Source organism: Paramisgurnus dabryanus, chromosome 6, assembly GCF_030506205.2.
Source record: "Paramisgurnus dabryanus chromosome 6, PD_genome_1.1, whole genome shotgun sequence".
In the NCBI taxonomy this organism is placed as follows: domain Eukaryota; kingdom Metazoa; phylum Chordata; class Actinopteri; order Cypriniformes; family Cobitidae; genus Paramisgurnus; species Paramisgurnus dabryanus.
Genome location: NC_133342.1, coordinates 28168221 through 28192939, shown reverse-complemented (window position 1 = coordinate 28192939; position 24719 = coordinate 28168221). Strand labels below are relative to the sequence as shown.

General features: G+C 38.1%; 1 protein-coding gene across 3 annotated transcripts; it reads left to right on the top strand.

The window, feature by feature from the left end:
- Positions 1–1990: 1990 nt before the first annotated feature.
- Positions 1991–23277, top strand: jph1b (junctophilin 1b). Of its 3 annotated transcripts, none has more exons than XM_065276447.1 (6): positions 1991–2640; positions 4306–5068; positions 12572–12690; positions 16408–17090; positions 20574–20671; positions 23026–23277. In XM_065276447.1, exons 1-5 carry the CDS (start codon positions 2262–2264, stop codon positions 20652–20654), a joined length of 2025 nt encoding a protein of 674 aa, XP_065132519.1. In that variant the 5' UTR covers positions 1991–2261; the 3' UTR covers positions 20655–20671; positions 23026–23277. The 3 variants fall into 3 exon arrangements, with proteins under 3 accessions (XP_065132519.1, XP_065132518.1, XP_065132517.1); XM_065276446.1 differs by having other exon boundaries at positions 22549–23113; XM_065276445.1 differs by having other exon boundaries at positions 20862–23113.
- Positions 23278–24719: the final 1442 nt, after the last annotated feature.

The following is a 24719-nucleotide window of genomic DNA, read 5'->3' as shown; positions in this document are numbered from 1 at the left end:
TTCTTTATTTAACTTTACTCTCTGTTACCCATCATCTTTTAAATAATAATAAAAAAACATTCTATGAGTGTTTCTTTCTCTTCTGAACTATTACCACATTTTGTCCTCCATATTATTCAAATGGAACCAGAAAGATGTGCATTTCCCTTTATATACTAATTTTACAAAATGTAAGTTGTCAGACAGACATGACAATAAATAGAATGGGAATACAGAACAAACAGCAGTATCCAAAATGAGAAAGGAAATCTAAAGTAAATGTAATTTATCATTTTCCAGGCATTGAAAAGGCAAAGACAGCAAGGAACCTTATGAGTGGAAATGTACCAAGCACACATTGACACCTTCTGGTGAATTATGATAACACACCCTTATTTTATTAATTATGAATAAAACATTTATAATACATAAAATAAATAATATATTTGTATTAATAATGGATTAATAATAATAGCAATTGGATTAATAATAAAGTTATTTAATAAACACATTTTTATGCATAACATTTGTAGATTAACACATATTATTTGTCTTAACATAAAGGGTGAGTAGACAACTTAGAAGAAAAAATGTATTAAATTTAATACCTTTGTGGTATTTTAAAATCATTCACAGTTATTCTGAATAGTTCAAAATAACACAGGTATGGTGCTTTAAAATTACATTGAACAATTACATATACATGATACATTTAACTTGATTGAAAACTGATTTAGATACAAATACGTGTCAAAAAGTGTTTGGTGTAAATGTAACTCAGCTTATCACCCACTTCTTATGGAGTGTAGTTGTAAAATGACAGTAAGCTCTGTGCTTCTGCATTCATTGTTTTAGCGTGGTGGTTGTAAAATATTCTGAGGACTGATGATGTTCCTTGTCACCTTTCACATGGCACAAGTTCGTTCATCTTTCAGCAATCTCTAATGCATATTGCATAACTTACTGAATTCTGCTTTTAAAGGTGCAGTGTGTAGATTTTAGCGGCATCTAGCAGTGAAATTGTGAATTGCAACCAACGACTCAGTCCACCGTTCAGCGTAACGGATAGAGAAGCTACGGTAGCTGCCACAATGACAAACATGTTGGTGTTTAAGACAAATTACAAGTAGTGACAAAATGCACTTTGTAGAGCAGTTTGTCCATTTAAGGCTACTATAGAAACATGGTGGCACAAGATGGCGACTTCCATGTAAGTGGACCCGTGGTGTATGTAGAAAAAAATATTCTTAGATAATAAACACAAAACATTTCATTATGTAAGTTCTTTATACACCACTGATAATATAGTTATGTAGATTATATTGCCTTACTGTCAAGAGATCCTTCTTAAATTTACACTGCACCTTTAAATAAAACATAAATACATTTTAAAATCCACAGAAACATAAAACAATTTCAGATTTTGGTTGTCAATCATTATCACCATTAACGCTGTTGTAAATCCATCACAAACAAGTGTGGGTATATCTGAACATGACTAACTTTGGCTAACTGTCTTTTTTGTGGCAACATTACCATTGTTTTCTTCAGCAGATGCAATGATACAGCACAGATATGAGCTGGGTAATGCAGCATAATTATAGACTTAATTGTGGACGGCTGGTCCAAACTGGTTTTACTGTTGGCAGAGTTTAGAAACAATTAAAGTCTGTGCCAGACCCTCCCAAGGTCCTCCTGCAGTCCATTTTTTGTCTTAACAAAAATCCATCCATATGTCTGTCTGTCTGCCTGTCTGTCTTATACAGTCACCTTTTATATGAAACTATGCTGATATTTGATTGAGGTACCAAGCGAGGGCGGGGTTGTAGTACTGACGTCACGAACTGGGTGTTACTCGCCCGGCTTTGGGCGACTGTCTTTCTCTCTCTCTCTCTCTCTCTCTCTCTCTCTCTCTCTCTCTCTCTCTCTCTCTCTCTCTCTCTCTCTCTCTCTCTCTCTCTCTCTCTCTCTCTCTCTCTCTCTCTCTCTCTCTCTCTCTCTCTCTCTCTCTCTCTCGATCAGGGGGGAGAGGATCATAAAAAAAGCCAGGAACGGCGACAGTGACAGCGCCCGCGGCTCCGGCGCCTGTGCGCGATTCTCCCTCTCACTCACCGCCGACACTCGCACCCATGCGCGCTCTCGCCCGTCTCCATCAGACACCAGCACATCGCATCACCGCGCGCGCATCCTAACATTTCCCCCCGTTTTGTTGTCGTTGTTGAGCATCCGTCATACGAGCAGCCATCGAGACGCCCGCGCTCTCATTTCAACCCTGAATCTGAATGACGGGCGGACGGTTCGACTTCGACGATGGCGGCACTTTCTGCGGTGGATGGGAGGACGGAAAAGCCCACGGACACGGCATCTGCACCGGCCCGAAGGGTCAGGGCGAATACTCCGGGTCCTGGTCCAACGGGTTCGAGGTAGTCGGGATGTACACCTGGCCCAGTGGGAATACATACAGGGGCTACTGGGCTCAGGGAAAGCGACACGGGCTCGGCGTGGAGTCCAAGGGGAGGTGGCTGTACCGTGGAGAGTGGAGTCACGGATTTAAGGGTCGGTACGGGGTTCGACAGAGTCTCAATACACCTGCCAGGTACGAAGGCACGTGGAGTAACGGATTGCAAGATGGATATGGGGTCGAGACCTACGGGGATGGGGGTGAGTTTGGCTAAACATGCCTTGACCTATTTTATCTACATATCTACTGTACGTCATGTAATATAATGTCATTTAAGCTGTTAAAATATTGAGGTCACGCTTATATACATTTTTTTTATTGAAAGATTGAGAAAGAGTGTCTTGATTTTGCTCTGTCAAGTCAAGTGCCAGGGTTGTATGGCGACTGGTCCCCCCCAGAAATGGGCCCTAAAATCAGTATGTATGAAGTAGTTAAGCCATGCAGAGTTGATTTGATGTATGGTTTATAACTGGACTGGTCAGCAGTAGTTGCTCACAGAGGTCATGTCTAATAATAGTTACATCTGCAACATGTCAAATCAAAGCTCTTGTCAACTAGCAGACCAACAGGTCAGCTCTTGTATGTTTCTTCATTTTGACAGAATTATTTCTGAATGAAAAACAAAAAAATCTTTAAACCCCTGGAAATTACATGTGAAGATAGACACACAAAGACAAACACAAGCTCAAATTTTTGCTTCAGACCATATGAAGTTAAGTGAAGAATTTTCCACCTGTTATAGACACATTTTCACATAATCAGTTTTTTATTAAATGAACTTTAAAATAACTTAAAATATTAGATGTTGTAGTTTTTATTATATGATTACTATAATAATTATTATAGTAATAATAATAGTTACTCAAAATAATTTTCAAAATAATAAAAGCTAGTTAAAGAATAGTTAAGAATTGGCCAGCCCAGATTTAATATTTTTTTATTTAATGTAAGTTAAATAAGTTTCAACACCCTTTAAACAAAGTGTTTAAACAATACATTTAAAACAACTACATTGTATAAGACTTATAAAGTAGTTTTACATGTGAATAAGACTTTGGCAAGAACCATGACATTTTTCTTAAAAATGAATTGCTGTCTGAAAGTAAGGCCTGCTGTTGAATTTATGAGGTACAGTCACACATCATCACCACCACATACTCTTAACTCATTGTCATCTTCTGCTAAAAATCATGCAAACTGCAGATACTCCTTTACTCTCTGTTTAAGTCATTTCTTATTATTGGAATATTGGCTCCTCAGCATTAGTACTCTACAGGCATATGCAGAATCCCAAAAATGAGTGCATAAATATGTAAATAATACACAAGAGTTATGATTGACTGGAGCCACAAACTTCACAATGTCTCAGGTTACTTCCATGTTTTAAAATAGTGCTGGCTTTGCTGTTGAAGCTGTTAGGTCTGACAGACTGGCATATGAGATATAGGAGAGAGAGCCGTTGGCTTCGTCACATCTTCGTCATAACGTGGATTAAATTACACTTAGATGTATTACTACCCTGACAATTATTCAATTATAATGGAATGCAATTATATGTGTGCATTAAAGCACTTTGGTTGGAAGTGCACTTAAAACAATTGCTTAAACAAAACAGTAGGGGAGAAAAGACATTAATTCAAGCGTTAATTAAATTACAATGATTACGACTGCAACTGATTCAAACTTGGAAAGAAAAAGATTGAAATATTTTAGGAGGTTATTGTAAATGGCCTCAATAAATAAATGCAAAACATCAAAGCACCCAGGCAGGCATGTCAATTCCTCTGGTGTATTCTTTCATTTGTAATCCCTGTATTATGTGTTATGCAATAGCTAGTCTAAAGTCTCCCTAATCTCTTTGCCAGGTACGTACCAGGGGCAGTGGATGGGTGGCATGCGGCACGGTTGCGGCGTGCGTCAAAGCGTGCCTTACGGCATGGCCACTGTCATCCGCTCCCCGCTCCGAACCTCACTGGCATCTCTCCGCAGCGAGCAGAGCAACGGCTCCGTTCTGCAAGACCACATGTCAGACAGCCCAGCTGGCACCCGCGGCGGCTTCGTCCTGAACTTCCACAGCGACAGCGAGATGGGCTCGGGCAAAAAAAAGGGCCTGTTCAGACGGGGCTCGCTGTTCGGCAGCCTCAAACAGCTGAGGAAGTCGGACTCCCGCTCTTCCATATCCAGCAAGCGCAGTTCGGCACGGAGTGACGCCACCATGAGCCGCATCAGCTCCAGCGACGCCAACTCCACCATCAGTTTCGGCGACGGCGAGGTGCCGGACGAATACCTGCCGGCTGAGGACAACGTGGATGCCACCACCACGGAGTCGTACATGGGCGAGTGGAAGAACGACAAGCGCAACGGTTTCGGTGTGAGCGAGAGATCCAACGGAATGAAATACGAGGGAGAGTGGCTGAACAACAAACGGCATGGCTATGGGTGCACAATATTCCCAGACGGGACAAAAGAAGAGGGGAAGTACAAAAATAATGTTTTGGTGCGTGGCATCAAGAAGCAGCTCATTCCCCTTAAAAACACCAAGACGAGGCAGAAGGTGGACCGTGCCGTGGAGGGAGCCATAAGGGCGTCCGCCATTGCCCGAACAAAAGTAGAAATTGCCACCTCAAGGTTAATGCTTCCCCAACACCACATAAACAGATACATCTTATGTGTTAGCACATCTTTCCCTTTTTGCTTTTTGTTACTCTCTCTATCTTGCAAATGAGACCACACATCACTTACATAACATTTATATTTATCACAGTAATTACATCCCAGTTCTATCATAGCACATACGTGCTGTTTTCTCACAATACGGTAGCTGAAATTCACTCTTTATTTTCTTCATGTGAATGAGGGAAACACAGAGGGGATTGTACAGTCTGTTTGCATGAGTGCCATCACATGCCCCTCGGCCATAGCTCTCATTCTGATCACATAATCAATGCAGAGCCAACAGGATGTGCTGAATGAAGTCAGAGAGGAATCAGGGCCGCCAGTCGTGATCATATAAAAAGTGTTTCACAGACGTTTATTGTGTAATAGGACGGTTTATAACATAGAAGAGAAAGGGAAGTTAAAAACTGGTGGATCATAAAATTTAAAGGAGCTTCTTATGCAACTACCTGATGTGGTTGTATTTGTGAATCAAATAGTACCTCTGAGATTGAATTACAATCAGTTGTTTGTTTTTTAAATAAATAAAAAATTAATCACAAAATGTTTTATACAGCATACAATATGTTAGAGGTTTTGCCATGGCTAACATGTTTTCAAAAAACTATTAACTGTGGTAAAAATACTTTTGATAGAACCTGTTGCATTTGTAAAACGGCAACAACAACAATTTAACGAACAGGCAGCCATATTTAATAAATCAATAATGAGTAATTATAGCTGAAATAAGCCAAATTAAATCTTCTGTCAAGTAATTTAGTTCATTATCCTAATTAAGAGTTTGCAGTTGCCAAGCAATGAGGCACCTTAGCCCACGTGTGGTCACTTTATAACAGTGGATCTCAAACTTTTCAGACATAAACCTCAAACTTAAATCTTTAAGTTTAAATCGCAAACTTAGAATTTGAATTAAACAAACATATTACTGGGGACATATGGCTTTTTCCGCATGGAAAATAGGTTATTGAAATTTGGCTCCCCTTGTGATGTCAGAAGGGGATAATACCGCCCCTTAATCTGCACTATCCAACAACAGCACTGCCAGCTCATTTGCATTTAAAGGCGGAGTCCACGATGTTTGAAAGCCAGTGTTGATATTTGAAATCGCCTAAACAAACACGCCCCTACCCCAATAGAATCTGGACATTCCGTTGATAGACCCGCCCCACACATACGCAACCCGGCATTTGATTTGATTTGATTGGCTATAAGTGTGTTTTGGTAGTCGGCCCGTCTCCTTTTCCAAACCGTTTTTCAAACATCGTGGACTCCGCCTTTAAAAGGACATTTAAAACAGCACATTTTTGCTCACACCTACAAAGTGGCAATTTTAATATGCTATAATAAATGATCTATGGGGTATTTTGAGCTAAAACTTCACACATACGTACTCTGGAGACACCAAAGATTTATATGACATCTTAAAAAAGTATTGTGAAATGTCTCCTTTAAATTATACAATGTAGTAGTTTGATGCCTATATTTCTCTAAAATTTGATTGCACAGAATTTATGATAACTTTATGTATGTTTCTTTAAATGTCTTAAAACTGAGAAGAACCCCCTGGCTCAATCTGGTGTCCCCCAGTTTGAGAACCACTGTTTACATTGAACTATACAATGTCTAAACTGTCAAATTTATTTAAAAAAATCTTTACCCTTCCATAAATTCACAATCGGTTGGCTCAAGGCATACATTGATTTTTTGCAAGCTCAAGCAGGTCATGAAGATCTGAGAGTGTTAAAATTTTGACTCTATAATGTTGTTATTTAAGATGAGTGCCACTTTTAGTTCGTGTAAGGACATGCACAGGATTAAACTATAGCTAACGCTTGTACTAGTATTGAACCCTGATTCTGACGTGGCAGAGGTTCTCATCCTGACTAATTTTAAGTCCCCTATAGAAATCTGATATATGTCATATGCATCTTCATGTATAGATTTCACAGATTAAAAAAGTAGGTGTACATAAATACATTTACATTGCACAATATTACAAAAGTGGTCATTTTTATATATCTGTCGAATAGATGATACATTTCTCTGTTCAGCTTAAATACAATGTTACATTTGACAAGTATAGATGTATATAGTGTAAAAAATTATTTTCCTGCTTTTATTTACTGCACTTAATAATCTACAAATAGTTGATTTAGAATTGCGTTATACATTAACTTATATAAACTTTAATATGTATGTACATGAGAAATATGGCGTATCAGATTTCTATATGGGCATTTAATTGAAAAGGTGTCAGAGAGTTATAAGCACTGCAGCACTTAATGCTGCTGTATCATTTATTCATTTTCCATTTGCAGGTTCTTGTATTCAAAACGCTTGTAGTACAGAAGACCTCATGCGGTTTGGTTTTGCAGTTATTTTCTTCTTTCCGTCAGCACTAGAACAATTGCCTAACAGACTCATTCATTACCATGCGCCTCGTTCTGATGAGCTGAAAGAATATGAATTTTAATGAAAGCTGCTATAATAAGGCCTGCACAGGCCATGTAGCTAATGAAATAGTAATATGTCCCAGAGCACCGGGATGAATTAAATATCTTGCAGTGCCTTTGAAGATTGTTATGTGGAGTGAAGTGATAAGCACAGCGAGGGCTCAGGGAATGTGTGGAGACTCGGAGAAGGCATTGGCTTGCCTTGAAGGAGCCTAGGAAAGAGAGAGAGAGAGAGAGAGAGAGAGAGAAGGAGAGATCTTTCAGCTCTGTGCTTTATCACACACGTGTGCAGTTTGTGTCAGCACTGAGACTTACTAAATAAGGCCAGGCAAGAGTTGACTTCTCAACCACTGACAAGAATATAGTCTTGTAGCTGTTACTGATACAGTAGCCAGTCCGTGTCCTCTTATCATCTGTTAGAGCACTCAGGTTTAGAGCTGCGTGTGTGTGTGCGTGTGTGTGTGTGTGCGTACTGCTTCATTTTTTTGCTAAAATAGCCACTACTGTTATTGTGAATACTGTAACTCAAATTTTTCTTTTGCTTCTTAGTTTATTTGTTTGACGACAGTGAAAGCTAATATTAACAGTTTAATGTTAAATGCTAAAAAATGTTGGTGGAAAATGTGCTTATTATTATATTTTTAATTGCAGTTAAGTTGTTGGGTACTGAGATGATTTCATATAAAAATTCATTTCATAACTGCAAAGGATTACCTGCACAGATTACCAACCATCTTTAATCTTCTGTTTGTCCTCCATAGCAGTTTATGTAGGAAATGTTTTCTTCCATAGTAATCTGCTCCATATGTTATCTCACAATCTTAGCTCAAATGTGGTGAATCTGCAAATTAATCTGATGCTGCTGACATCAGTTGTTGACGTTAAGCCAAACCATACATGCTCTAAATTTCCGATTTCCTTGTTTGTTAATAATTTTTTATACAGTGTTTTATACTAGTGTCAGTTTACAAGCTCATTACCAAAAACATACATAAAAAAAAAAGAATGTACAGAATAATTTTGTGGCTGACTGGACAGATTAAGATCAGTGGACTCAAAACAGGAGGATGTGATCCTCTTCACATCATTATCTGAGCTCTTGTGTGTGATAGAAAGAGAGAGAGAGAGAGTGGGCGAGTGTGGGGCGAGACTGCCAAATTAAAACCTTCTGAATTTCTGCAAGTGCTCCATCTGTCGTCAAGGAGATGTTCCTTGGCTCAAACTCCAAAGAATATCGCATTAGGTTCAGTCCATTAACACCTAGAGAAGGTGCTGCCTTTTACTTGGCTGACAAATAATATATAGATTTTCTCTATTACATACCTTGTATTTTTAAAGAAGCCATCTGTTAAATGTTTTTTGTTTTGAATATTTTCAAATTTTTGAAAAAAATTGAATTTTCTGTTTAGTAAGCAATTTATGGCCTTTAAAGGTATGATGTGGGACATTTAGAAGGATCTTTTGACAGAAATGCTAAATATTATCAGTGGTGTATAAAGACCTTACATAATGAACTATATTGTTTTTATTACCATAGAATGAGCTGTTTTTATCTACATACTATCTACATGGAAGTCACCATCATCTTTCTACATTAGCTCTAAATGGACAAACTGCTTTACAGAGTGTGTTTTGTGCCTACGCTGTCTCAGATGATGATATGTTTGTCCTGTAATGCTGCGTTCACACCAGCCACGGTAGAGGCGTCAATCGCGTGTAATTTCAATGTTAAGTTAATGTAAAGACGCGTTGACGCGCGTCTGGAGGTCTTGCGGCGCGAAATAAGGCCGCGGTATACTTTTTCCGCGTCCGGCTTGCGCGCGCACGCCTCCGCGCAGCTTTCCAAGTATACTCCCCGTGGCTACACGCGGATGGCCGTGTTCGACACTATACGCAATACAAATGATTTCTTATTCAAATTACTAGTCTAACAGGCAGTCAGGGCAGCACCAATTTGGCGACATTTACAATACATTAAAACATTAGGATAGGTGAAGAAAAGTAACTGATCCACCATTGCAAACACAGTTTAGTACAAACAACAAAACAACAAAGAACAGGAATCAAACATTATGGTAACAAACATGCTCCACAGCTTTCTGTTCTTGGAAGAAGTAAAAGTTAAAGAAGAAATTTTGCAAATGCTGTCTATTTCCTTTGTATAATTGTTTATAGTGGAGTGTTCTGTCAGAATATTTTCACGCGCATGCGCTGTTGTACGCGGACTGTCCGCGCACTGTCCGCACGACGTCATGCGGACGGCACGCATACGCGGACATCCCTAGGTTTTTTCGACTTTCGGCTATAGGCTTTCAGTGTGGCGTGGTAGATGCGATTCCGTCCTCATTCGAGCGTCTAGTTTGAGCGAATTGAGCGTTGCAGCTGGAAACGCGCAAGTTGAAATTTTTTTACTTTGATGGAAAACGTGCCCCGTTAACCAATCAGGAGCTTGCTCTAGTAGGGATGTGATTACAGAAAGCGAGCGGAGTCGCAGAAGCTCCTCCCATGACGCGAATTTCCGCGTGAATGCCTCAATGGCTAGAATTTCATGCTCAGCTTTCACGCGCGAATGGAGTAAACTCAAAATGTTCAAGAGGCAAACCAGACGTAGTAGATCCGAATTCGACGCCTCTACCATGGCTGGTGTGAACCCAGGGTAACAGCTACCGTAGCTTCTTTTTGCATTTTGAAATTAGGGGTTGTTTGCAATTCGCAATCGCACCGCTAGATGTCACTAAAAAACCCACACTGGACCTTTAAAGAGTTTGCCAATATTTGAAAAATTCTCAAAAAAATAACATGATGCCATTTTAATATAAAGTTATTTGTTTATGATATATGATTTTTTATATATATTTAGTTATGTAGATCTGGGATGGCATTCGGTTGAGTAAAATTTGAGAGAGTTTTCATATTTAAATGATCTACTGCTTTGTGCATTTATTCACAGTTAGTTATTTAAAGAAAGATTTAACACAAAAAAAAACAATTCTGTCATTATGTACTTTGCTTAAACAAAACTGAATTTTTCCAGTTTTCATCTGTGTACTAAATCTTCACATAGATTATCTATAGACTTAAAGGGGACATTTCACAAGACTTTTTTAAGATGTCAAATAAGTCTTTGGTGTCACCAGAGTACGTTTGTAAAGTTCAAGTTCAAAATACCCCATAAATAATTTATGGTAGCATGTTAAAATTGCCATGTTGTAGGTGTGAGCAAAAATTTGCCGTTTTGGGTGTGTCCTTTTAAATGCAAATGAGCTGATCTCTGCACCAAATGGCAGTTCCGTGGTTGAATAGTGCAGATTAAGGGGCGGTATTATCCCCTTCTGACATCACAAGGGGAGTCAAATTTCAATGACCTATTTTTTCCACATGCTTTCAGAGAATGGTTTACCAAAACTAAGTTACTGGGTTGATCTTTTTCACATTTTCTAGGTTGATAGAACTTAAACATGGAAAAGTCAGATTTCCGTGATATGTCCCCTTTAAACTATATTCTGAGTCTTCTGAAGTCATACGATAGCTTTGTGTAAACAGATTTGCCGCAGATCTTGTATCAAATCAATAGCATGGGTTTGCATGTATTAACATTATAAAAAATTACTGTGCCGACACCAATATTTTAATGACATCTACCGATACCGAAAAGTTTACTTTGAACATCCTTGTTTCAAGTTATTATGTTCTGAAATCCTAGTAGTGCAGATCATACAAACTGCAATTTTGTTGTCAGGATATAATCTTCACTGATCATCGGCTGTTTTTAGCCAATGTCCAATAGTGGAGAAATTCCTTTTCTATAGCTTTTTTGCAATATATCAGTGCACTGCATCCCTAATTAATATCCAACCTGTGCCATATTTTGTTGCTGTTAAATTACTTCTTTCATTGAAAGAGTTATTGTAAAAGTTGTAAGAGGCTTCATTTAGACCTGCAGAAGTCCAGGTAGATGGATCACCTCAGGAAGCTGAGCTGAATCAGCATGGTCTGGGCTGACTGCCAGAAGCCCTAATAAAGCATTAATTCAGCTCTCACAGTGCATTAGATCCGCATTTGCACTATATGAACATCCGAGTATATTTGTTTTAGTGCTACAAGATAAATCAAGCTTGCAGTATGTCTTTCTCAAGCATTCATTTATCCCCATTGCTGCAGAAATCCATTGCATAAATCTGTAAATTACTTTATAATGTACTAGCTGTTACAGTATAAACTACAGTGCACAAGATTTACTTTTAAAGGAAAAGAGAAAATCGGCTATAGATCATTCATCTAAAGCATTAGACTCAATTTCATTTATTAATTCTTTGAAAGTGATGGCTACAAAGCTCTTCCAAAAGTACAATATGATCCTTTAAAAGCAAGCTTAGCATTACAGTTGTGATGTGAATGGACAAAAGATACTTTGCATGAAATGTAACATGATGGGTCGAGACCTAAATGCCTAATAACACTATGATGATACACATACAAGGTTCCTGCACCATATATTCACAGTTAGACAGCACAGTTGGTTCCAATGCTGGACGAAAGTCTTGTAATGGGGAGACAGCACTGCTATTCATATTTTACTCTGCATGTGTGATGTTTAAAATAAATACAGTCCACTTGGACGAATATGACTTACCCTAAAATTGGTCACATTGCTAAAACAAACTAACATTTAAAGGCTTGGAGATGCTCATATAGGTATGCATATATCAAAAAGTAATAATATTTATTCCATATGTAATTACATTATCCTACCAACTAAGTAAGCTTTTTATAGATTAGATATTTTTGTGAATAGGAATATTATACCAGTAGTAAGTGTAGTAGTTGTTTATTTGTGAATGAATGGATCCTGTGTGTTTTTAGTGCTGTAGACTGTGCCCATAGAGCTACTGTAGTACTGCTGGTAACTGATGGTACCAAGCGCAGTGTTTCACTTATGTGTCCTCCTGTGTCTTATCTTCCAAGCTGTCTGACTCAAGCTCTGTCACTTTGCTCTGCCTAGAACCGCACACGCCAGGGTCAAAGCGGAGGCAGCAGACCAGGCCGCCCTCTCTGCCAGTCAAGACTCTGATATCGCCAGAGCTGTAGCAAGAGATCTGGCCCCCAACTTTCATCAACCAGGTATCCAATCATCCACACACACACTGGCAAACACATGATCTTGCATGGTGAGCTAAGCACATGCTGATAACAAAAAATTAACTTTCGCTCATACATATGTATACACAGTCATGCATAGACACTTTACTCCGCCCTCCGGCCCCTCCTAAATTATTTTCTCTTTGTGTCTGGGTCAAGTGTCTCCTTTTTGCTTTACTGTCAAGCAGATGAATAGAGAGCAGATACAATTGCAGATGAGTAGTGAAGGGGAGGAATATCATTTGCATGAATTATCTCCTGTCGCTCTCTCTCAGACTCAGAACCCCTGGTAATTATTTTAGAAAAACATGAGGGCCACAGTGTGTGTGTGTGTGTGTGGCAGGAAGTAGATATTATATAATGTCCAATCACCTATTTCATTTAAGTAACCTGTTTTAAGGAACAGCAATGAAACATCCGTTTCATGTTTGTTGCCTGTAACATGTAGTATGCATGTGCATGATTTATATTCCTTAATTTAAAAATACAATTTTCATCTTATTTAGTAAAACAATAATTTTTTCCACCGCTCTGCTCATTTATATTCCTACTAAACCTTTGGCATTTGTCCATGCTGTGCCAAATGGTTTTAGGATAATTTACAGACACCCCGAGTGTTTGTGTTAATATATTTTATATACAGTATGTTGCAAACTTTCTGTTAACATTTATCATGCAAAACAACTTGTTCCGGACAGGACTAAATTAAAAACAAACCTTAATTTTCAAAATTCCAAAACTTTCTGCATTTTCCAGATTCTGCAATGTGTACTGTGTGTAACATTTTTATTGCAACTCTATAAATGTATATATTCTCATTTTATTTCAAAAAGTCAAATTAGCTGTGTAAACTACAGCCGTAATAGCGAAAGTATAATGCATACTTGTTTTTATCTATTGAAATATAAGCATTTTGGTAACACTTTACAATAAGGTTGTATTTGTTAACAATTTATTAATGCATAAGCTAACATGAATTATCAATGAACAATGCTTCTACAGCATTTATTAATCTTAGTTTATGTTAATTTCAGCATTTACTAATTAATTTTTTTAATTAAACTTTATAGCTAACATAAGGTGGTGTGTGTACATTTTAGCAGCATCTAGTGGTGAGAATTGCAAGCAAACAGCTCACCCCTCAATTTCAAAACGCATGGTAGCCGCCACAGGACACATGTGTAGAAACATGGCAGCGACTTACATGTTAAGGGACCTGCAGTGTATGTAGATGAAAACATCATTCTAAGGTAATAAAAACAAACCAGTTTGTTATGTAAGGTCTTTAGACACCACTGATAATATAGTTATGTATATTATATCGCATTTCTGTCAAGACATCATTCTAAAAGTTACACAATACACCTTAAAGGGACACGCCATTTGCAGGAGGTGCAATGATATTACGCAGCCCCGAAAATAGTCCCCTGCTATTCAAAGTAACCAAGGGGACTATTTTTGGGCAGTGCGTAATATCACTACGCCTGCAACTTTTAATTTTCCGTCAGTCTTAGTAAACGATGTAACAACAGAAGAGTCAAGTTTTAAATAGGAAAAATATTTTAACTCTTTGATTATTTTTGAGCGCAATGCTAATGGTCTAATAAGATTCAATGGATTGTGCTAAGCTATGCTAAAAGTGGTACCGCCAGACCCGGAGATCAGCTGAATGGATTCTAAAGCCATAAAAATCAAATGTTTAACTCTAGGGGAAAAAGTGGAGTGTCCCTTTAAATGCACCATGAACTAACATGAATAACTATTGACATTAACAAAAATTAATAAACAATAAAAAAACTATATTGTTCATTGTTTGTTCATTCATTATAAGTTAATCCATTTATTCATGTTAACTAAACCAACCTTATTGTAAAGTGTTACCAGCACTTTTTCTTAGAAGCACATTTAAATATTTTTTTTAGAATACTGTACCACTGTCTGCACATTTTCGTTTTAGTAAGATCTAACCAGCTGCCAATCCATTTTACTCCAGATTATGTGAAATAATTCATTACGGAAATACATCCTCAAAAATGATGTGTATCAGAAACATAGGTTTATGTTCAATACACATTTTTATCCAAAGTGACTTACAGGGCATTACAAGGTATACATTTTTTCAGTATGTGTTCCCTGGGTTCGAACCCATGACGCAATTCTCAACCATTACACGAACAGTGATTGGCATGTTTTTCCTTTCATCCATTGTCCAAAATCATTTGTCCTAAGCAGGGTCAGCAAATTTAGTTTTAAAGCAATGTCAAAGCAGTTTAACTTAAATGGTCTGTTGATAGTTTATACATTTTTAGTTCACACCACACTGTAAAAAATAAATTGTTGGCTCAATGAATTATTTTTTAGTAACTAGTTCCACAGAAATTTTACGTTCACTCAATTTCTGACTCCAAAGTGTTACCTGGATTGATGTTTTTTAGTTGGCCCAAACTTGACTCAAATATAAAAAGTATGTTTGCTCAACTAGCTTTATAGTTGCAGTCCGGTTATAACAAATGTAAAAGATATGAAACATCACTCAACAGCGATATCAATTAAGTGCAATCCTAAAATATGATTTAAAACATAACCCTTTCATTGTTAAGTATGAGAAATTAAAATGAATTAAATCACGTTTAAACGCCACAGAGATATCAGAGCCAGCAGTCGATTTCTGATGCGCTTGCCGAGGCGAGGCTGCGCTGGGCGGGGTGTGAGCGCTTAAGCGCCGGTGATTTTCTGGAGCTCATATGGAGCTAATCTCCGTCCGAAAGTGTCCGAGCACATTTTTAAATAGACGCTATCTTTATTAACCGACCGCATATTTAAACTTTAAGCACATACATTTACGCCTGAAAAACTCTTACAATTATATTTTGTGACCAAATAACAGTAATATTATGAGCATTTTGTTGTCAGGAAACATAGCTGTCATAACTCCACATATTTACCTGATTTGTTTTAATTAGTTCAGTCAACACTAGCCATTCTGAATGTTGACTGGATTTGAAAATAACCATTCATTTAATGTTTTAAACACAGATTTATCTAGACTTAAAATAATATGTCTTCTCAACTAGCTCAAACAAAAAAATTGGTTTAACTTATATATTTTTGCCCGTCCAACATTTCATTAATTGGATTTTTTACAGTGCAGAATATAGGATGATACAGAATCTCCATCTCATAAATGACTTTCTCTACCCAAAGTCAGCTTCAAAATAACTTTCTTTTATGGTTGTCATTTATGTTCTTAGCAGATGAGTTGTATGTGTAGCACACCTTTGGGTTCAGCTTTGTGAAATGGCTGATAAACAGTGCGATTTATGTTATTGCCTGGGCCTACGCCAGTGCAAGATCTAAAAAGCTCAACCGTGTCAGCTGTGAGGCCATATCTGTTGTTTGGAGAATCTGAAGAATGCCTGGAAGCTCACACTTGAATCATAAAGCAAGTGGCAGAGTTCTTAATGTCCATCCCTGCATAAACACTAACAGACTGAGACTGTAAAAATGTGAAATTGCATCTGTTGTGGTGTCATTTTTCATTCCGAGCTTGAAGTCTCTGGACATTTTATGTCTGAACATTTAATGCCTAAGCCTTTTTTAGCCTTATTTACTGAACTTTCATCTTTGAGCTTTGTTATCTGATGAGTTACTTGATTATCTGCATACATTAATTCTGATATTCCTGATGTCCTTTCGAAGGCCCAGACTACATCAAGCAGAAGTTTTCCAGCGAGCCCATCGAGATCAAAGAAGCTCCAGAAGAAAAGAAAGAGAAAACGCCCACAGAAAGTCCACACTTTTATCGCAAAGGCACGACCCCAACCCAGTCCCCGACCCAAAGCCCAGATCCTACACCGCCCCCTTCACCCCCCGTCAGCAAGAAAAAGCCCTTCTTTAACAGAAGTGCCCCAAAATCCACGAAAGAAAACAAGCCCCCAGCTGCTGAAAGCCACGCAGCGGGTGTCAGCAATGCTACTTCCAGGATATCAGACAAACAGGAAGTCATTCAGGAAGTCAAACAGGAAGAAGTTGCCATACCCAAACCCTCCAAGCCGCCGGCGCCGGTCGCCAATGCCTCCAATGCCTCCAGCCCTGGAAATGGTGAGCTGCATTCTCAGTATCATGGTTACTTTGTCAAGGCTGATGTAATGGTCCCACCTGATGACCCAGAAATGGACAAACATCACGAAACTTCAACTGCCCTTGCCAGGATCCCCCCGCCTGCGAAGCAGTACCGTGCACCGACCCCCAAACCAGTGATGGCCAAAGAGAGCAAACCTGAGCCAAAACTGAAGAAACAGGAATCGTTGAAGCCAAAGAGCCTAGCAGAAACTAAGAAAGCCAGCATGGAAATTACGACCAACGTTGTTGAGGAGGAATCAGTAAGTGATGGAAACATTCCTAAAAATAGTGTTTTTAAAAAACCTAAATATAGCTTATGTGTGTAATTTCGGCACCTGTAGCATCACCAAATGTAAATGCAAAAATAAGTACAGATCTTCAAAGACTCCCTCCATCTACCATTAGCCAATTTATTCTAATCCAGTATATATTTTACATTTTTTATACTCTTTCTTTATTTCAGAAGAACATATGTCTTAACGCATAATCATGATTTAACGCATAATCAGCCAAAGTCCGCATATTTATGCGGGGGATGCATTTTTTCAAATACGGCGCACTTTCACAGCATAAATTGCAGATTTCTGTGCGCAAAATATGCGGGGCTTGCATGATTTCATAATCCCCGCATTTGCGTAGCAAAAATCACATATATCTTACCAGAAAGTTGAAAATATTGCATTTACCTAACACAAGCCCAGCCATGTCCCCTGTGTGAATGTTATGAAGTGACGTGATTATGTGACGTGAACATCATTGAAAAGCTGCAAAAGCTGAAAAGTTCCCGCAGTTTTTGTAAGTTTCCGAAATTTTTGCAAGATCAAGGATTTTTGCCCACAATCACAAAAAAACTCCACGTTTTTCTGGAAGGACTGATATGTGTGCTAATTAAGTAAGGAATAATTGACGACGGGCCATTGAATTATAAGAAAATAATGCACACCCAAGGTGCAATGCGGCTCGACGCGAAGCGGATGTGCATTATTTTCTTATAATTCAATTGCCCGTCGTCAATTATTCCTCTTATACCACAGTTACCACAAACATTGATCTGGTGCCTTTTTTAAGACATTTAAAAGGTTAGGTGTGCGGTTTACAGAAAAATAATCAACACCCATGGAACATTTCTCAGCCAATCAGAATAAAGCATTCAACAGACCTGTGGTATAAAATATAATAATTAATATTGATATATATACTGGATAAATAAATGTTGCATTTTGTTCCACAAAGGCTCATTTGAATTACGTGCCTGAAATATGTTTCTCCTGGTACAAATCGCTGCATGGGTTGGGTTAGGGTTCGGTTAAGTGTCCACTAGTGCAGTGGTTCTCAAACTCTTTTGGTGTGCGGTGCATAATTTGAATTAAACAAAACATTAAATTTAGGGATGCACCGATAGGATTTTTTGGGGCCGTTACCGATTTAAACAGACAACTTCTGGCTGATACCGATGCCGATATTAAACACTTGTATACAATACTATACAGTTGGTCTATTAGCTATTTTATTTCTGCATCAAATTATTTTTACTGAACATGGATTGGATCTGATTAACATTCAACTGACCAACATAATAAGAGAGGCACAAATTAAGCTAAAACAAATAAGATAATAAGACAGCATGACAACCTTCAAAGGTGGTTTTTGCTATTCAGCATTTATTTTATTAACAATATTAACTCATTTTTTAAATATAATGGATTTCTTTATGCAGTTAGTTAATAAACAATCGGTATCGGCCTTTCTCGTGCTATTGCCGATATGCCGATGGTTTCAAATTCATCAAAAATCGGCCGATAAATATCGGCGGCCGATACATCGGTGCATCACTAATTAAATTATACAATACAGTGTTGTTGGTTAGTATAGCCTTATTTTATCTGAGTTTTTTTTATAAAATGTCATTAAACTGGGGCCCCCCTGGCACTATCTCAGGGCCACTAGTGGACATTTCATGAAAAGATGCAGTGATATGTACCTGGAGCAATGTATTTTAAAGTATTTTATAATATAGGCAGCGATATGTACGGTGTGTGAGCCTAGGTAATTGTTTTTAGATTTTGGCCATATCAAGATTAAAATATATGAAATACTTTGTTGTCAACTAAACAAGACCTCCTTTCTTGATATTTATTATCTTATATAGCTTTCTCTTTTGATACTAAAATTATGTACAGTACATTCAACATATACCTATATAGTTTTGCTTTTTACTCCTATTGTTATTAGAAGTGCAGACAGTTCAAACTGCAACTCTGTTTTCGTTAGCTATGTTTCCATCCAAAGTTGCGTATTAAACATAGCACATAATTAATCCTTCGCTAAGCCCCGCCCTCCTTAGTTACTGTTGCTACGCCTGTCAAGCTTTCGCATCAGGCAAGTATATTACAGTATGTTTGCACCGGTGTCAGACATTCCCAAGGAGATAATTACGGTAGTCATTTTTGGCGAACAGGTAAATATATGAGAAAGCAAGACAAAAGGGGCTGCAGTATGCATTTAAGGGATATATCCACAACATAATATGCAACCAATTAGATAATAATTTTATCAAAATTGAAGCTAAAGCCTATAACGTTAGGTCTCAGCGTAGCCTCCATCTTGCCATTTAATTGTCCTATTTTACATTTAAATATATGCATTATGAACCGTCATTATTTGCAAGAATGATGAACTGAGTTAGCTAGCCAGCTAACATTAGCAAGCTCTTACATTGGAGCAAACGTATGTGTTATTGTTAATCCTGTCGATATTTAGTTGTGAATTCTACACTGCCTGATGCACGTCCGACATTTCTCCATTTGGGTTTTAAGTTTTGGAAAAGGGGGAAAAATCCATCACCCCATCCAAACTCTAACCCTAGAGTCACATTAGCTACAAGAGACAGAATAACAGGCAAACCATTCATTTTCAATGGGAGTGGCCGTTTGCTAGCGACCAGCGACGGGCTCACCGCTGCGCCGAGCAAGGTGGGGCCAAAATAGACAAGAAGGCTATTTTATGCAAATGCAGAGCGATGCGACAAAGCACATGCCAATCGGAGTGAAGGGGCAGCGTGACGTAGGTCAGTGACTTGAGTCGAAGAAAATAATTCAAGATGGCAGAAAATGCGTATTTCTGTATATATCTGATAAGTTTGGCATTTTATCTCATGAATTTTGTTACTTTTATCACGAAATAAATACTTTTAAATCCAAAAACAATACCTGTAACTTAACAATACATCTGAAGTGACTTTTGATACCGCTTTACTGTTGCCAAGCGACCAGTAGTAGGCATACCAAGAAACGCCCATCAAGCGAGTGCATGTCGCTCAGTGTTGCTGACTTTTGTAGCTAATGTGACTCAAGGGTAAGGATATGGGGAATCAGAATTAAACAACCCATATTCACAACACTTCGTCAAGTTCCCTCGCTCGGAAGTTTGTACGTTTGCTAAACCACGATTGGCCTTTGGCGGTTTTCGGGTGTGGCTTAGCAAAGGGTCAATTGGAATATTGCTGTGTGTTTTTTTTTTAAAGTTTTTTGTGCACGTTTTCAGAATTTATGCGCATCTTGTTGTTTCCATTCAGCATTTTTTTATGCAATCCTCACATTAAAATAGGCAGATGGAAACATAGCTAGTTTATTTACTTTAATCCGCCGATACCGATTATAGGTGGATATATCGGTGCATCTCTAGGGTGCCATTTTAAGTGTCATGACATTCAGTTGTGCATCTCTCTTCTGTTGGTTTTTCAGGGTCCCAACTCAATATTGGTCATACTAGTGATGCTGATAAATATCGGACTGGCAATTATTTTTGTCCATTTTCTCACTTGACGGAACGTTAAACTCAGGTAAGACTCTCGTACACATATAAAGGATTTTGGCAGGTACACTGCATTCCCAGCAGAGCCCTAGGCCTTTTAATGCCCCCATGTCAGTCACCAACTAACGTAGTCTGCCTTACACTTGCCATGTATTTTCAGCTGTGCCTGAATGTTATTCAACATAATTACTTACCCTCTAACTGTTTCGACCCTTCAGTGAGCTCATGAAAACTAGCGGCGTAGGCACCTAATTCTCCGCAGTTGCGTCAATGGCCTTTAAAACAAAATGGCGCCAGTCAGACTCAGACACAGGCAAAGGACTGGACGACTGGAATTAGAGCAAATCATGGGAGAAAGACGAAACCTGGACCATTCGCCATGAGCCAGCCCAGTTCCTCTGGCGATGATTTGTGACTCGCTTGGGCTCTGAAAGCTGAAGCAAGCAGTCGTTGGGAAAGAAACAGAATCTGCTGATCCAAGCCGTACCCAGTCAAGTACACGACCACCCCGCTGCTATGGGGAGGGGTGGAATGGGGGGACTTAACTGGATATGTTCGGAGATGCACTTTTAGTTGACGGAAGCGAACAGCTGCCTTACTAATTTACCGACTGACGTTTTTAAAGGGAGATGTGTGGTGGGTTGCCAGAGTGTGTTTGGGCAGCAAAAGTTTGTACCAGTGTCCGCTTTCCACTTGGTTGAAAACACCATGCACATTTTGAAAGGGTCACTTGCCAGTCTTATTCCATTACCCATCTCTGCAGCCTTGTCTAACATCTCCTGCTCCTGTTTTAGGAGGTTTATCCGTGACATGCCTGTGCATGGTACTGGTTTAATGACTTTGTCTTGACTTTGTTTTTTTTTCTGTTGTGGTATTTTTCTGTACTTTTATCCTAGCTACGAATAACAAAACTATCGCTAGTGCTTTGGATTCGCACTCTACAAACAAAAGCATGTTAGCGGTAATATGGTAGACATATTACTCTCGAAAATAAAGGTACAAAAGATGTCACTGGGGTGGTACCCTTTCAAAACTACAAAAGCTTGTACCTTGTACATATTAGGACCTTTTTAAAGGGTACGTCCCAGTTTCAGCCTTTGTTACTTTTCAATGAGAGTGCATAAAAAACCAATGAATATAATTTATCCTTATTCACAAATTGTTTTCAAAGATTTTCTCTTTGGAAACAGAGTAGCGTGCGTGGTTTGGTGTTATTTATTCTAAATACTATTGTAGAATTGTGTTGTTTTTTAGAAAGCTAGGGACTATGTTTGATTTTGTAAATTTATAATGCATGGCTTTCATTTTGAGTATTTGTTACATAATTTTGCACCTTTAATTCTCATGGCCTGAGTCTTCTCTAACCCCCACCCTTTCGCACCACCCCTTAACTTGACATGTGCAGAGTGGTATACTTGCCTCTATATTATGCCTGCTAAATTGTGTTGAATACATTCAGGTCGACCCACTGGTTCTGAACGCGAATGTAGAGATGGATGCCTTTAAAAAGCATTTGTAACAGCTTTATAGTTTACCTCAGAAAAGAAGTGATTTTTAAATGCTGTCTTAATAAGGAATTTTGCAAAAGTCTTGCTGTTATTTTTGGTCTAGTGGTGCAGGAGAAAGTGTGATTTAAGTTATTGTGCACATGTTGCACCGATGTTTCAATGAAAAATGTATACATATAAATAGATCTATTTTATATACAGAGTGGGAATATTTTTAGTGAACAGTTGGATGCTGAATGGCCTTGACTAGAGTTACTTTACAGCACTGTATCTTTTGCTGATTGATTTAAACATCCTGTGTGCATGGTGTATTTTTGCGGCTCTGGTTTCTGTTTGGGGCTCATAAACATATGGGGATATGGGGCTGTATGTGAGTAACAGGGTGACTGTTTTTCAGAGGTTTTGTCAGACTGCGAAAGTATGTGAGAGAAAAGGAGGAGGGAAAGAAGAGCATCAGAATGGAAGGGAAATTAATCTTTAAATTGCTTATTTGTAATGGATTTTTTTTTTTTTTGATGAGCTGAAAAACTTTTGATTTACATGCATTGGCTATGTACATGGCTAGTTTTTTTTTTTTTTTTTTTTTTGCTGTTTGTTATGTTTTCTATGAATGTTTTTATTCCATCCCAACCTATTTAATATTAAATGTAAGTTTAAATTAAAGATCCCCATTACATTTGGCTTTTCTTCCACCATTTTTTTTCATTCTGTTTGAGAGCATATATACAAAACAGTGTATTTTTCTAAAAAAAAAAAAAGAAGGATGTTTTAATGTAAAATAGTATTTAACTTAAATACTGTATTTGATATGCTTTAATTTGTCTATTTAATATCTTGACATTTTCAACTGATTTGAATTTACTTTCATTTTCAGGTTGAACATGGAAAAATATTGATAAATGTTTTGATATTATCTGCTTCACACAAATAAATGATTTTGACTCACACGGCACACAACATTATATGTACATACATCATTTTTTTTTTTTTTTTGGAAATTGAATTACAATTAAAAATGTCACAATGCACAATTTTGAAGCATGTCCCAACATTGTTTTGTCTCACATGTAGAGTTCAATTCATGCAATGACCAATGTTAATAAAGATAAAATGATTAGACAGTCAAGAGCTTGGGTAGGGACTCCCAATGCTTTCATGTAGTCTTCCTATAGGCTTACATATATGTTTTATTTTAGAGCAGTCCTTCCCCCTCGAGTGTGAAAATTGTTCCTTGTCTGGATGATTGCTGTGGTGATCCTAAGACCAAAATAGCGTAAAGCAGCTGCAGTTGGCGGGGAGAGGGTCGTGCCAGCCTATGACCGATCTCCACTCCACTGAGCCCACATGAGGGCAAGGAGTGGAAGGTCACCCAACAGCTGCTTCGTTGATCTCTTTTTGCATGTGAACATGGACCCTGTAGTACACTAAAGTTTTTACAGAAAGAGCCTGCTGAAAGTTTTCAATATACACTGTGTGCACTGTATTGATGTAGTATAAAATAATTTTAGTCTTTAATCTTAAGTGAGATATTGAGGTGAATGGTTAAACTGGAACATTTACATTTATGCATTTGGCAGACGCTTTTATCCAAAGCAAAAAAAAAACATACAGTGCATTCAATTGATACATTTATTTATCAGTATGTGTTTTCGACCAACACCGAGTTAGATTTTTCATCAGTGGTAGCAAATAGCTCATCATCACAATGACGCACAAGAGGAACGTAGAAAGGTATGTCACCTAGTTCACATGACACATGCATCAGCAATGAAATGGCCCCATCGTGCGGGACAAAGACCTGAGTTCATGTTTAAATTTGCATCACTTTTTAAGGTGCTCACACAACTGGTTGATATAAATTTAGAACCTTTGTAGTTTCAGAAAAATTGCGGCGGGAATTGCCAAGGTCAGACAGCATTGGTTACAGGGAATTCATGGCATGCGAATGGAAGACGGTGAAAATCCTCAATCATCTCAGACTACATACACCAGCTCATATTTCACTTATTCTAAAGAAAAGTCCAGATTTAAAGAGCAATTTACAAAACATTTTTAAAACTACTTTTTTTGTTACTTTGGAATAATGGTCAGCAGAAATCAGGTATTCTAGTTTCATAGATGCACATGAGAATTTACTGTAAAACTTTTTCTTAAAATTACAGGTAACACATTTACTGTGAGAATGTGGGTGTTGTTACAATAGAAATAAGATTTCCCATCTGACTTTTTTTTGTGAGGGAATAAAACTGTAAATTTCTTGCACCTCAACTTCCTTTTCAGTGGGTTTAGAGGAGTTTTTGAAGGACGGTGTATAGAGAGGCTTTAATTAACAGTATACATTTAGTCTTCCCACCTCCCGCCATTAAATCTAGATTGAATGGTCCTCAGAGTCAAAACTGAGGTCAACCTGTCCTGAGACACCTGCTGTCTCTCGTCATGCATGCAACACAGCTCCCATTGCGAATATGCCATCTCACACCCAACCCTCTTCACAAGAGCTCTACCAGGCCCTGCACATTCAGCGTACACAAATATCACTAGTGAACATATGTCTGCTGTCCAATGCTC

What these genes read in the sequence shown, in the direction of transcription:
- jph1b (XM_065276447.1), top strand. Translation starts at nt 2,262, where the DNA reads ATGACGGGCGGACGGTTCGACTTCGACGATGGCGGCACTTTCTGCGGT. An exon ending in CGAGACCTACGGGGATGGGG is followed by an intron (nt 2,641 to 4,305) that starts GTGAGTTTGGCT and finishes TCTCTTTGCCAG; the next exon opens with GTACGTACCAGGGGCAGTGG. An exon ending in GTAGAAATTGCCACCTCAAG is followed by an intron (nt 5,069 to 12,571) that starts GTTAATGCTTCC and finishes TGCTCTGCCTAG; the next exon opens with AACCGCACACGCCAGGGTCA.